Consider the following 11,495-nt stretch of genomic DNA (forward strand, 5'->3'; position numbering starts at 1 on the left):
TACCACTTCATACTATCTCAACCAATTACCCAAAATTGAACTATCCAAAAGTCAACAACACCAACCACCACCCCAACACAACCCACCATACTCCCATTATACATTCAACCCTCTGAGCCCCATTCCCAGCGGACCCCGTATTATACGGCCCAGAATAAGTACTCGACGGCTGCACATTAATCTTAAAGAACTCCTTATCCCCCAACTTCTTATTCCCCCCAATGATATTACCCCTAGGCGAGTATTCACAAACGACATACCATCCTTGCGGTCTCTCCGTTCCATTGATCCCACCCCCTCCTCCTCCTCCACTTCTCTTCCCATTCCCATTCCCGTTATCATTATCATTAGTAGTATTAGTATTATTATACCCACAATCAATAGCCGCGCACCCCACCTCCCTCGTCTCCCTCCACACCAACTGCGTAAAATGACCCGTTTCCTCCGTGAACCCCGTCGGCTCCTGGAAATTGTATTTCTGTACTTCGTCGCCCCAGGCGGCTACGGCGGACGAGACGTTGGGGTACCCGAAGGCGAGGTTCTCGCCGTACGGGCCGTTCTGTATGTACATTATTCATTAGCTTCTTTTTTATTTTTTGGTTTGTTTGTTTGTTTCTGTGAATTAGTATTCATATGATCTTGGGGAAAGGGTGGCGGGGAAGAGTACTCCATACCGAATGCTGCCATTTACATTCCTGTGCCCAATTCATGGCGTATTGAGTTAACGTTGTGTTCCAGATTAGGTTGCTTGCGTTGTGGGCTTTGCGGTAGGTGTTGCTGACGTCTAGGATGGAGGATTGGAAGAGAGCTGGGGAGGTGTAGGAGGGGGGTTCTTGGGTAGTGGTAGTGGTGGTTTGTGGTGCTGTTGCGGTTGCGGTTGTTATGATGGTGACTATTACTGTTGCTTTTGGTTGTTGTTGTTGTTGGGCTGTGGTGAGGGTGGTGAGGGCGCTTAGGAGGATCATGAGTATAGTTGCGGTAGTAGTTGTGGTGGTAAGTATCCTTGGGATTGTACGATGGAGCATGATGATGATGATCTCATATAATGTTATGCGAGTATAGAAAGTTTAGTATAGTATTTGAGAGGATATTTCTCATGACGGAAATGTAGATTGTATAAATGATGGATCGCAGTCAGTCAGCAATTGTCAGACTGAAACAATGCAGTGGTGAGTGGTTGTGGTTGTGGTTGTGGCGCCAATGGCTTGGTTCCAGGTTGAAACACATTGCTTCTTCTTCCCTTTGGCTCGGGGTGGACAGTTCTTTATGTCTCTCCTGGCTTATTGCCGTCATTACTTGGAGCTTATGGACTGGATTTCGGGGGTGGGAAACTGATGTCAGGAATTAGCCGGATAGATTTAGAGTTTCCTGGAGATGCGATCCGTCGGGCGGGTAAAGTCGCTGTATGTATGATGCAACTGGTTGGGTTACGTATTAGTAATAACTCAATGCGAAAGAGATTACTAGTACTGTGTAGTTTGTTGCAGTCTTCGTGGCTGGCTGGTTGGATTGGAATTGTTGTACGCTGGTCATGTCAGCTTGATGTTGGAGGGATTTTGGGAGTATGAGGTTGGGTAGTAGTATCAATTTTGTGGCTCTTTTCTCTGCTACTGAATCATATAATCATCTGTCTATTCTCTAACCATGAAACTGGCAAAGCCCTGGGGTATTCGTAGCTCTATATACACCGTATAATCGTAATGCTGGACATGATTCTCACATAACGTTGCAGCCAATACCATACATGGCTCGTTCGACGTCTCGTTTCACTTGGTACCAATCCGCCCGTCGCTCGGCGAACTCGTACACTTCCTCCACTCGCCAAATCCCATTGAACCGGTCCGCATCGGCGATGATGGTGGCAAGCTCTTTGGCATCAGAGGGGTCGATCAGATAGATCTGCGATAGTTCCCGGAACGCCTTGAAGTAGAGGAGAAGGTCGTTGTTCCTGAACGTCTGGATGAATTTGAAGTAGTGATTCATGTCGCTACAAGAAGTCAGCTTCGCTATCAACTTCAAAGACACAGCGATATCCTACCTGATGAGCTTCAGTGACCCCTCAATGCTGATCCTCTGCCGCTTTAGATGCTTGCATAGAGCAGCAAACAGGCGGAGCCCGACCTCTTGGTTGAAGACGTCCAGCATACTCTTGTCTGTGCTGCCAACCAACATCTGTGTATGAGATGAGACCACATCCACCACGGCCGCCGCAGCCTCGGTGATACTGACATCCATCGTTCTACGATAGGGGTCAGTAGAGACACTAGGATTGAAGTCGGTCGCCAATTGTCTCGTTGCCAGAATGTAGTCCACTTCTTCCATAAGAACATCGATTCCTTTGTTAAGCCCAGCAGCAACCCGTTCATCCAAGCTCTGCTCGAACTTTTTCTTTTCCTTGACGGCCGGATCCAGAAAATCATTGCGGTCCGTCAGTTTGGTGCCGATGAGTTCCTGTTCGTAAAAGACATCGATCATCTGGAGAATCAGATCACCAACATTCACCAGCTCCAGAAAGGTGACCAGCGGCTCAACGCCAGATTGGTCGCGTTCTCCTTGCTCGCGCGGCCGGTAGTTCGACAAGTGGTCCACAGCCTTATTGAACCCACCGATCAAGTGACGGTTTCCTAGAATGCGCACGAGGGCGACGAAGACCGCCTCGCACTGTTGTTTTGCAGCAGCTCCATATTCGCCTCTGATCTTCACAAACTGCGCGGCTCGCTCCAAGCTTGACTTTGCCGCGTGAACCAGACTAAGAGCAACTTCTATGCTGAAAAGAGATCGAATACCCTCGAGTTTAGACTTCATGATCGCGGCTTTTGCCGCAAGCTCTGTGGTCGGCGCCTCCATAATAGGAGGCGTCGTGGGCGACGCGATGGTTGAGAACCGATTGGGACTCTTCAGTGAAGAGGAGTCGCTGGCGGTGGGCTCCGATGGTGCCTTTTGCTCGTTCGCCTTGTTTCCTGAAAAGCTTGGAAGAATGTTGACGGGAGCCATAATAACCTTCTTGAAAGAGGTCAAGAAGTCACGCTTATCAGCCTGCCTATTGATGTTCGACATCAAGAATGACTCCGTCGAGGCTGCCTGCTCCGATAGCTGTCTATCCCAGTCCCCCACGGCCGCCTCAGATAATTTCCGGAAATGATCCAATTCCTCTGCGAGATATAAGTCCATGTGGGGTACATAGGCTTTAGCAATGACATGATCCATGAATTCATCAAAACTGTCGTCCAAATTCTGAATTGGCAACAACGTATCCGAGAGATTAAGGCATTGAGCAAATGTTCCCGAGACGGCAGTCAAGTAGGACTCGGTATTTGAGCCATGTAGCTCATCGAAAATGGCAGTCAGAAATGGGTAGAGCACATCCTGCCCAACCTTTTCGATAAACGGTGTCGATATTTTCATCGACGGGGGAAAAGCACGATTGATGATCGATACTTCCTCATTATAAGCCACACTCAGCCGAGTGAAGAAGGCCTGTGTATGTTCAAGTTTGACGCGTTGCGAGAAAGGATCAATGCAGTCCGAGACTTTGCCGAGATCTGATCTTCTGGTAACGAGATGGTTGTGTTGTATGAAGAGTTCAACAGCTGCCTCTCCGCCGTTCAACGTGTACAAAACATGGGCATATTTTCGCATCCTGTCATCAATATCCTCTGTCTCGTATCCATGTCTAAACTCCTTTATGGCCGATATCTCGAACATCGACACAGCAGACTGCAATTGTTCAAGCCGTCCACGCCATCCTTCGTCTGCATCGCATTCGGAAAAGGATTGTAGTTGCGACAGTATCTGCGCTTGGTGCTGTGGATCGGTGTATTTCTTGAAAAGCAAGCTATCCGGAGAAGGACCGTTCGTAACGATATCATTGTAGTATGGTGCCAGCGCTGCATGTACCTTTCCGTACTCCTGGCGGGCCTCTCCACGAACCGACTTGACTTGTTTCAGAGCGCCGATGACGGGATCATTTTCTGATCCATCCGATATATCAGCATTGGCCGAAGTGGTTAGATTGATCTGGTCGAATCCGTCAGAGATCGATTGTAGATCGGCCCGGGAACTCCGTGAGACGTTGGGTGCAGGTTCGTCGTGCGGTGCTTGCGCATCCTCAACCTCTTGCTCCTCGACCGTTCGCACATCTGCGATAGTTCCGAACACTTCTTCCGTATGCTTTCTTGCCTCCACCTCGTCCCAACAACCCATCCGTTTCAGTTTCTGCACCCATCGCGTGTCATCGTATGCCATCTCGCGCAGGAGTTTGGAAGACCGGGCTACTCGTATGAGATCGACAGGGGAAAGGTAATCAAGGATTGAGGACATGATCTCTGGTCATTGTTAGAATGTCCTGCAGTGAATGCGATCCATCTCCCCGTTCGTCCTTTCTTGTTCGGTATTCACAGTTGAGACGTACCTGCTGGAAGGATGGCCCTGGAGATTTCCTCCATCGAGGCCATCTTGAGTGAAGCCAGAACATCCTTGCGCGGCTTCACGCCGGCACCTGGCCCAGTCCTCGCTTTCTGCATCTTGTAATTTCACAGTCGGCATCGGGAGGGACGTCGAGTTCGTCCGTCAAAGGCTCCAGAAGCTCAGCGCGGACAAGCCGGTCAGGGTCCCAGCGTTCCCACCGACTAGCTCGCTCCGCGGGGCTGCCCCAATTAGTCGAACGTAAACCCGAGTAATCGAGCGACACCGGAATTGCTGGCAAAAATGGGGAATCATGAAACATCGGTTCGCATGGTGGAATCATAGCCCCTAAATCTGAGGAATGGAACAATCCACGGCGCCGAGCAATTGCATCGGTCGGTTGGCAGTTCGTCACTGTGGGCGGAACACCCCAGAAATTCCACGGTTTGGATCGGCCGGCTGCTTACCTTTCCGCTGGTCTGCTCCGGAATTCCAACTCACCCCAGTAAGCAGTATCACCACCTGTTTCACAACATCTTTACAACGGTCCGAGTAAGCGCAGAATGGGTGTTTCCTTGATGAACATCAAATTCTGAAACATCCGGTGGGTAGTCACGCTGATCCGTTCGCAAAATTTCCCCAGAGTCTGCCAGTGGGGCGATATATATTAAATTCAGAACAGCGACGGGGAGTACTAAGTAAGTACGTAGTAGTAGTGCTCTCAGTGGGATTCAAATGGTATTTCCCTGAATTTGAAGTTATCAAGCTCCAACAACCGGGGTAAACAAGGCATTAATACTCTTTATACCAATCTGCGCTTCCATACGAACTAAAGAGTTAGTATTACCAGTACCACCAAGGTAACAATATCATATCCGCTCAATGAGCCAAACATTCCCACCTCGTTTCAATACTAGTTGCTATCGTGTTACCATATAATTCTGGCGGGCGTCTTGCAATCGACCTTCTACTACTTAATAGGAGTATATGCACATGTTGCAGAATGTATTGTGAGACGAAGTGTTTTAATATTGATATGGTTTCATGCAGTGCTAATACGTAGTGGGCTGATCTTGCATATATGCTTGTTTTACACCTTGGAACAGGATGATACTCCAGTAAATCAAGTGAAGTGAATGCCGCAGATGTAGACGACGATGTCCGTATTGAAGTGTCACAGTACCCAGTATGAGACTACCTTTCAGATCGGCCGCAGATGTTCACTTTACGTTCCTCATTCTCTCCTTCTGAATTGTCTCTCCTCCCAAACCCACAAGCAAAATGGACATGAGCGTCAACAGTTGCGTTTCAAACCCAGTGGAAGAGTCTCAACGCCCCATACTGCACATTGAGGCTCGAGTGAAACATGCTAATGATGGCATGATTGTTCGCACTGATTTGGTAGGCTACTTGATACAACTCGCGATTCATGAATTGACGGAACAGCAGGTTAGGGACAAGGTTACAGAATGGCTTCACAACAATTACATCGTGATGTCTGTTGATCAGTTTATCAATTCTTTCGGTCAGGAATTTACCAAGATGATAACCTCCGAACGTCTTTCTGACGATGAAAAGGAGGTCTAAGCGAACCACATGCCCAAGTCCTGGAGTTCATACTCGTGACCGAATGTAGCGGCGGAAATCTGGATTCCGGTACATATCGACTTCAGGATGTCCAATTGGACGTTCAAGTATACCAACTACGTACCAAATCGGAGCGACAAAGCTTGCAGAAGACCAGTGCACTTGAGGATTCAACAGAAGCCGGGGGTGGAGTCGCTACGGCAAGAGTAATGGCCTTACCGAGCATAGATCTGGAGGGACTATGGGAGACGTACGCTGACCTGCTAGTTCTTCCCAGGCTGAAAGTAACTGATCATTTGCATAGGTTGGTTTACGATCAACCAATTCAGTCGACGCTTCTTTCGGCTATAAGTAGAATGGGTGATGCCTTCCTTTACAACTTGTATCTCATGGCTTACTCTAACTTGAACAGTCTCGTTTTCTGCTCATAAACTCGATAAGTGGACTATCAATTGGAACAAGTTGATACTCATATGGGGGCCACCAGGAACTGGGAAGACAAGCCTCTGGTTTGTGGATGTGTTACATAGAGTGTGGTCAGTGGCTAACTGATTTAGTCGCGGTCTTGCCCAGAAGCTTGCAATACGCCTGGGAAAGGATTATCCTCAGAGCAAGCTACTTGAGATCAACGCATACTCTTTAGGAAGCAAGTATTTCGGCGAGAGTAGCAAACTTGTGAATGGAATGTTTGAGAACATTGAGACATTTCTCCAGGAGGAAGAAGATACATTCGTTTGTATGTTCATGGATGAGATAGAGACCTTGGTTGCTCGGAGAGACCGGGCACTGAACAGCAATGAGCCCTTTGACGCCATTCGAGCAGTCGATGCGGTACTCACAGGGCTGGATAAGCTGAGAGAACATTCGAATGTTATCGTCGTCTGCACCAGCAACTTGATTACGGCGCTGGTAAGCTCCTATTCAGCGCCGAGTGCAATGCATTAACGCTGACGGTGCACTCGCGTGTAGGACCAAGCTTTCCTCGATCGAGTTGATATCAAACAATACATACCGCAACTGTCTAGCAGACCTATATATAATATCTACAAGGACTGCCTAGAGGAGTTGAGCCAGAGTGGACTCATTGAGGGTGTTTCATTCGACGTGATCCAAGTTACTCCGGACGATCCCCAGACGGCTTTGCAGTATGTGGAGCAGGCTGCGGAACACCTCACCCTCCCAACATTTGACGAAGTGCTGCTGCACTATAGATCGTTCCCCGATGCTATACCCACGCTACTTGCTAATGCTGTCTTTGAAAGTGAGGTTAGTGATTCTGGACGAAGATAAGCATTCGGTATATATGTTGGAGTATTGACGATGGCGATTAGGGGCTTAGCGGTCGCACGGTTCGAAGACTACCCGCTCTATCGTTGATTCTTTATAGTAACGGTACCCGATGCGATATTCGGACAGCGATTGAGGCGCTGCGTATGGGAATAGCGTCGGAATGGCAGGCTAAGACGGAGGCGACGATGACTATGGCGGAAGAGCAGCTCTCGGGAACAACACAAGCCAATGGCCAATGAGAGCGATGGGATTGATGGGGGAGTGTGTGTGTGCTGGGGTCAGCGCGGAGGAACGGAACGGGGGGGTGAGGAGCTGGGAGGCTAATGACGAAGCGATGAAATTGTTGTTATGCGTATGAAATTGAAGCTCGGAATACATTCTCGTAGGACTTCTCCCATCATGTTATCGCGAGAACGAGGAGATGGTGTTGATGGTCAGCAATCATCAGGTGGCCGCCGAAAATTGTTGTTCCGAAAAGTCGCGGTTTTCACCGAAGGCAGTTAGGACCGGGGCGGTAGCCAATCAGAACGAGGGTTTAGGCAATTCCAAACCCAAGAGAAACTTGACCCGTTCGACCAACCTCGACTTCACCTCCAAAAGCACATTCTCCTGTGCGCTCAGCCTTGTCCCCTCCCCCTCCCCTCTCCCCTTCTTTGGCTATCGTGCCTTCTTAAATACCCCATTGTCCGGAGGGTCTTTCACATCGTCAGTATGCTGGCACGTACTGTTTTGCGCAGCGTGCCCTTCCGGGGCGTCGCACGCCAGTCCTTGAACAAGACCTCCACGGTACGAACTTCCCCGACATCGACCGTCCATTGAACCCAATGGACGAGGACAATCGCTTCTCTATCGCACAGGAAAGCTTCTGTATGGGTTTTTGACTAACGAATCACCCAGCGTGCGTCTTCCTCCGCCGCCGGTGCCGAATCCGCCAGCTCCCCCTTCCACCTCACACTCACTGCGTCCGCCGCAACCGCCGTCGCTCTCGGATCCGCCGCGTATCTCTATGGCCAGGAGGCTTTTGCCATGACACCTGCTGAGGAGGGGTGAGTGGATTATCGGTGATGCTCGAGGGAATGGTCAACGCGTTGCTGGCTGCTCCGTTGCTCCGACCGAGGCATCATCTTCCCGATTCCGACTGTTTGACATGAAGACTGACGCACATCGAATTCAAGATTGCACCCTACCGCTTACCCTTGGGAGCACGCCAAGTGGAACAAGACCTTCGATCACCAGGCGTGAGTCTTCCAATTGCGGGCGAATAACACCCTCGCCATCTCTCCCCGATACCGGCCATCTTACTCATGTTTTGCACTCCAGCCTCCGTCGTGGTTTCCAGGTTTACCGTGAAGTCTGTGCCAGCTGCCACTCCCTGACCCGTGTGCCTTGGCGCTCGTTCGTCGGTGTCATGCACACCGTCGATGAGATGAAGGCCATGGCCGAGGAGAACGAGTACGACACCGAGCCCAACGACCAGGGCGAGATCGAGAAGCGTCCCGGAAAGCTGTCCGACTACATCCCTGCTCCCTACAAGAACGAGGAGGCTGCTCGTGCTGCCAACGGTGGTGCCCTGCCCCCGGATCTCAGCTTGATCGTCAAGGGCCGTCACGGTGGCTGCAACTACATCTTCAGTCTGCTGACCGGTTACCCCGATGAGCCCCCGGCTGGTGCCACCGTCGGTGCTGGCATGAACTTCAACCCCTACTTCCCCGGTACCGGTATGTCACTATTTGCAGTTTACACCTGACAATTGATCCGCCTATGCTCAGTACTAATTCTAACGATATCTAGCCATTGCCATGGGCCGTGTTCTTTTCGATGGTGTTGTCGAGTACGAGGATGGCACCCCCGCCACTACCTCCCAGATGGCCAAGGACGTTGTCGAGTTCCTCAACTGGGCTGCCGAGCCTGAGATGGACGACCGCAAGAAGATGGGTGTAAAGGCTATCACCCTCCTGACCGGTCTCTTCGCCCTCAGCGTCTGGGTTAAGCGTTACAAGTGGTCCCCGATCAAGACGAGAAAGATTGTGTACAGCCCCCCCGTTTCCCGGCGCTGAATGTTGCAGCGGACTGTATGAATTGCACACCGTGGAGGAAAAATACAGGCGGCCAGTGAGCCTTGATATAATCCATCGTCCAACAAGTTATGTTGGTCCCACGTCGCCATTTCCTTCAACCTGTCACTCTATTCGATGGTCTCTGCATGTTTCGTTAGATGTTACTCAGGACACTTGTATCTGTACCCTAGATATTTATTCTCCGTTGAAAATGTTGCTTCAAGATCCAATGTCACAATTTCCTTTGTTAGCTATTACACATGTTGTATGGGCTTTGGTATACAATAGCCGTTCTGTCTTTCACTATGGGAAGGCTTAATAGAATGCCTCAATGTAATTATTTGGTTGTATCTGCATTATCAAAAACCAGTCTTTATATTATACAATCACCAGTGAGAATAACGTCATCACCTAAATACTTTTATCTAGATGAAACAAGAGATTGTTACCGCGCAGTACCATCATCAATTGTCCTTTCCCCATCCCCGAAGACACCCCGAAACACATTATCATACGACTGCCACATGGCAAAAAAGACAGCATCCGCCAATCTAACCAGCCAAGGGGGGCTGCGTCCATCAGAGCCCGCAGAAATCCTCTGCAAAAGCAAGACCAGAAGTACTGGCGTCATCCATACACCCGCAAACAGCACCTTGCCCACCTTCTGCCGCAGGGTAGTTATACGATAAGGCTGAATCCCAGCAAGATATGTCCTGTACGCAACGGGAAAGTCATGCTCAGCGGCGCCCATGCTGATCAGGTTGAGATAGCGAGCCGAAGGCTGGGCGTAGAATGGGTTCGGGCGGATGAGAGGGCTAAATCGCGAGACGAAACCGCATTGTTTCCGGCTCGTGAGAGCTTGGTCTTGTGTAGTAGCTTCCAGTAAGTCCTCGGCAACGGCAGGGGATAGAAGCGTGTGGGCTTTGAAGGGCTTCGTGCTTGGACGCTCAGGGAGAGGGTCTGTGGGGTTGTAGGCCTTCGGGAAGGGGTAGCAGTCGACGACTTTATCTTCGTATCCGCGTCCTCCGCCCTCTGTTGCGATTATCCGGGCGTAGTCTGTGAGGGTGACCTCGTAGACAACGCCAACGAGGGGCATGCTGGGGTTATAATCGGGGTCCTTATGGAGGAGACGCGAGGCCTCCTCCGTTGTAGCATTTCCGTCTAAAACATTGTCTTTTTCTTGGGCTGGAGATTTTCGAAGGCGTGTTGCTGCAAAACAGGGCTCAAGGTATGGTATGCCTGGGAGATCGAAGGTGAGCCATAGATCTGGAACGACGACGTTGATTTGAGAGAGGGGCTTGATGCCTCGCCTTCCCAGGAATGTCTCCGAGCATAGGTTCGAGCCGTAGGCAAGGTATAGAACGGTTTCGTCAGGTGGTGGGTTTCCGTCTCCGATCTCCTCGAAATGATGGGTAGTAACCTTATCCGCAAGGTCGGCGTCCTTCTCGAGAGACCGATCTGTTGTCGACACTTGCCGCCTCTCGGGGGTTGTTTCAGGCAGGAAATGGCCGGTATCCTGTTGGGAGGGATGTGTGTGACCGGTCAGAGGGCTGATTTCTCCGAGTCGCTCGTATGTTTCGATCATGCTCGAGCGGCGTGTGCGAGGGATGGAGTGGCCTCCTTCTTCGTCTCGATTGACTGCTGCCATCTTTCTAAATAAGTCAAGCTGGTTCAGTTGGTCAATAAATCTTGCCAAAATAGTTCCTGTCCGTTAGTCAACCAGGGTGACAAAGGTATGAGCAAATGTATATGTCCATTATAAATAGTGACTCCGTGCTTTGTACCACGGCTGTCATGCAGACACCACGGCTCCCAGCGGAAACGCATAACAAGCATTCCGGTCGTCTTCCCTAACTGGAGCGGAGCCGGAGTAGCCTCGGGACGGATACTCCAGCAGCCGGCTTACCAATATCCACTAATTCCAGGGAATTTCAATCCATTACCATCCAATATGTTCGACGGTGAACCTGAGAGCTTCCCAAAGACCCGGGGGGGATGTGATATTGATATACTTCCCAGTGGAAGTATTGTGCTTGCTAGCGCACTATCGCGCGATATCTAGCTAATCGAGTTAGGGACTGATTGGGGCCCTGCGGAAGCGAAGCGGAGCTTATGCTGGTTGTCCATCGTAGACTCCTTATCGTGAAATGCTTATTT

At 50.2% G+C, this 11,495-nt stretch overlaps 5 protein-coding genes across 5 annotated transcripts; 2 read left to right on the plus strand and 3 right to left on the minus strand.

Annotated features, from left to right (window-relative positions):
- Positions 1-29: 29 nt before the first annotated feature.
- On the minus strand, positions 30-1,289 carry BO83DRAFT_351014 (putative extracellular SCP domain protein Pry1). The gene is made up of 3 exons (XM_025528926.1): positions 675-1,289; positions 376-559; positions 30-297 (listed from the first exon to the last, which is right to left on the minus strand). Exons 1-3 carry the CDS (start codon positions 1,023-1,025, stop codon positions 41-43), a joined length of 792 nt encoding a protein of 263 aa, XP_025393058.1. The 5' UTR covers positions 1,026-1,289; the 3' UTR covers positions 30-40.
- Positions 1,290-1,629: 340 nt separating this feature from the next.
- Positions 1,630-4,818, minus strand: BO83DRAFT_328049 (exocyst complex component Sec10 family protein). Its single transcript, XM_025528143.1, has 3 exons — positions 4,412-4,818; positions 2,039-4,325; positions 1,630-1,987 (listed from the first exon to the last, which is right to left on the minus strand). The coding sequence occupies exons 1-3, from the start codon at positions 4,521-4,523 to the stop codon at positions 1,717-1,719; spliced, it is 2,670 nt and encodes an 889-aa protein (XP_025393059.1). The 5' UTR covers positions 4,524-4,818; the 3' UTR covers positions 1,630-1,716.
- Positions 4,819-5,537: 719 nt separating this feature from the next.
- BO83DRAFT_433115 (putative pachytene checkpoint component Pch2) lies at positions 5,538-7,700 on the plus strand. Its single transcript, XM_025535657.1, has 8 exons — positions 5,538-5,805; positions 5,854-5,929; positions 5,983-6,241; positions 6,296-6,351; positions 6,404-6,500; positions 6,549-6,900; positions 6,961-7,257; positions 7,323-7,700. The coding sequence occupies exons 1-8, from the start codon at positions 5,686-5,688 to the stop codon at positions 7,518-7,520; spliced, it is 1,455 nt and encodes a 484-aa protein (XP_025393060.1). The 5' UTR covers positions 5,538-5,685; the 3' UTR covers positions 7,521-7,700.
- A 259-nt stretch (positions 7,701-7,959) lies between these two features.
- Positions 7,960-9,705, plus strand: BO83DRAFT_328055 (ubiquinol--cytochrome-c reductase catalytic subunit CYT1). The gene is made up of 5 exons (XM_025528144.1): positions 7,960-8,067; positions 8,179-8,327; positions 8,457-8,519; positions 8,602-8,999; positions 9,073-9,705. The coding sequence occupies exons 1-5, from the start codon at positions 7,993-7,995 to the stop codon at positions 9,336-9,338; spliced, it is 951 nt and encodes a 316-aa protein (XP_025393061.1). The 5' UTR covers positions 7,960-7,992; the 3' UTR covers positions 9,339-9,705.
- On the minus strand, positions 9,561-11,289 carry BO83DRAFT_662 (uncharacterized protein). Its single transcript, XM_025537520.1, has one exon. The coding sequence runs from the start codon at positions 10,984-10,986 to the stop codon at positions 9,784-9,786; it is 1,203 nt and encodes a 400-aa protein (XP_025393062.1). The 5' UTR covers positions 10,987-11,289; the 3' UTR covers positions 9,561-9,783.
- Positions 11,290-11,495: the final 206 nt, after the last annotated feature.

Source organism: Aspergillus eucalypticola (genome assembly GCF_003184535.1).
Source record: "Aspergillus eucalypticola CBS 122712 chromosome Unknown BO83scaffold_1, whole genome shotgun sequence".
NCBI lineage: Eukaryota > Fungi > Ascomycota > Eurotiomycetes > Eurotiales > Aspergillaceae > Aspergillus > Aspergillus eucalypticola.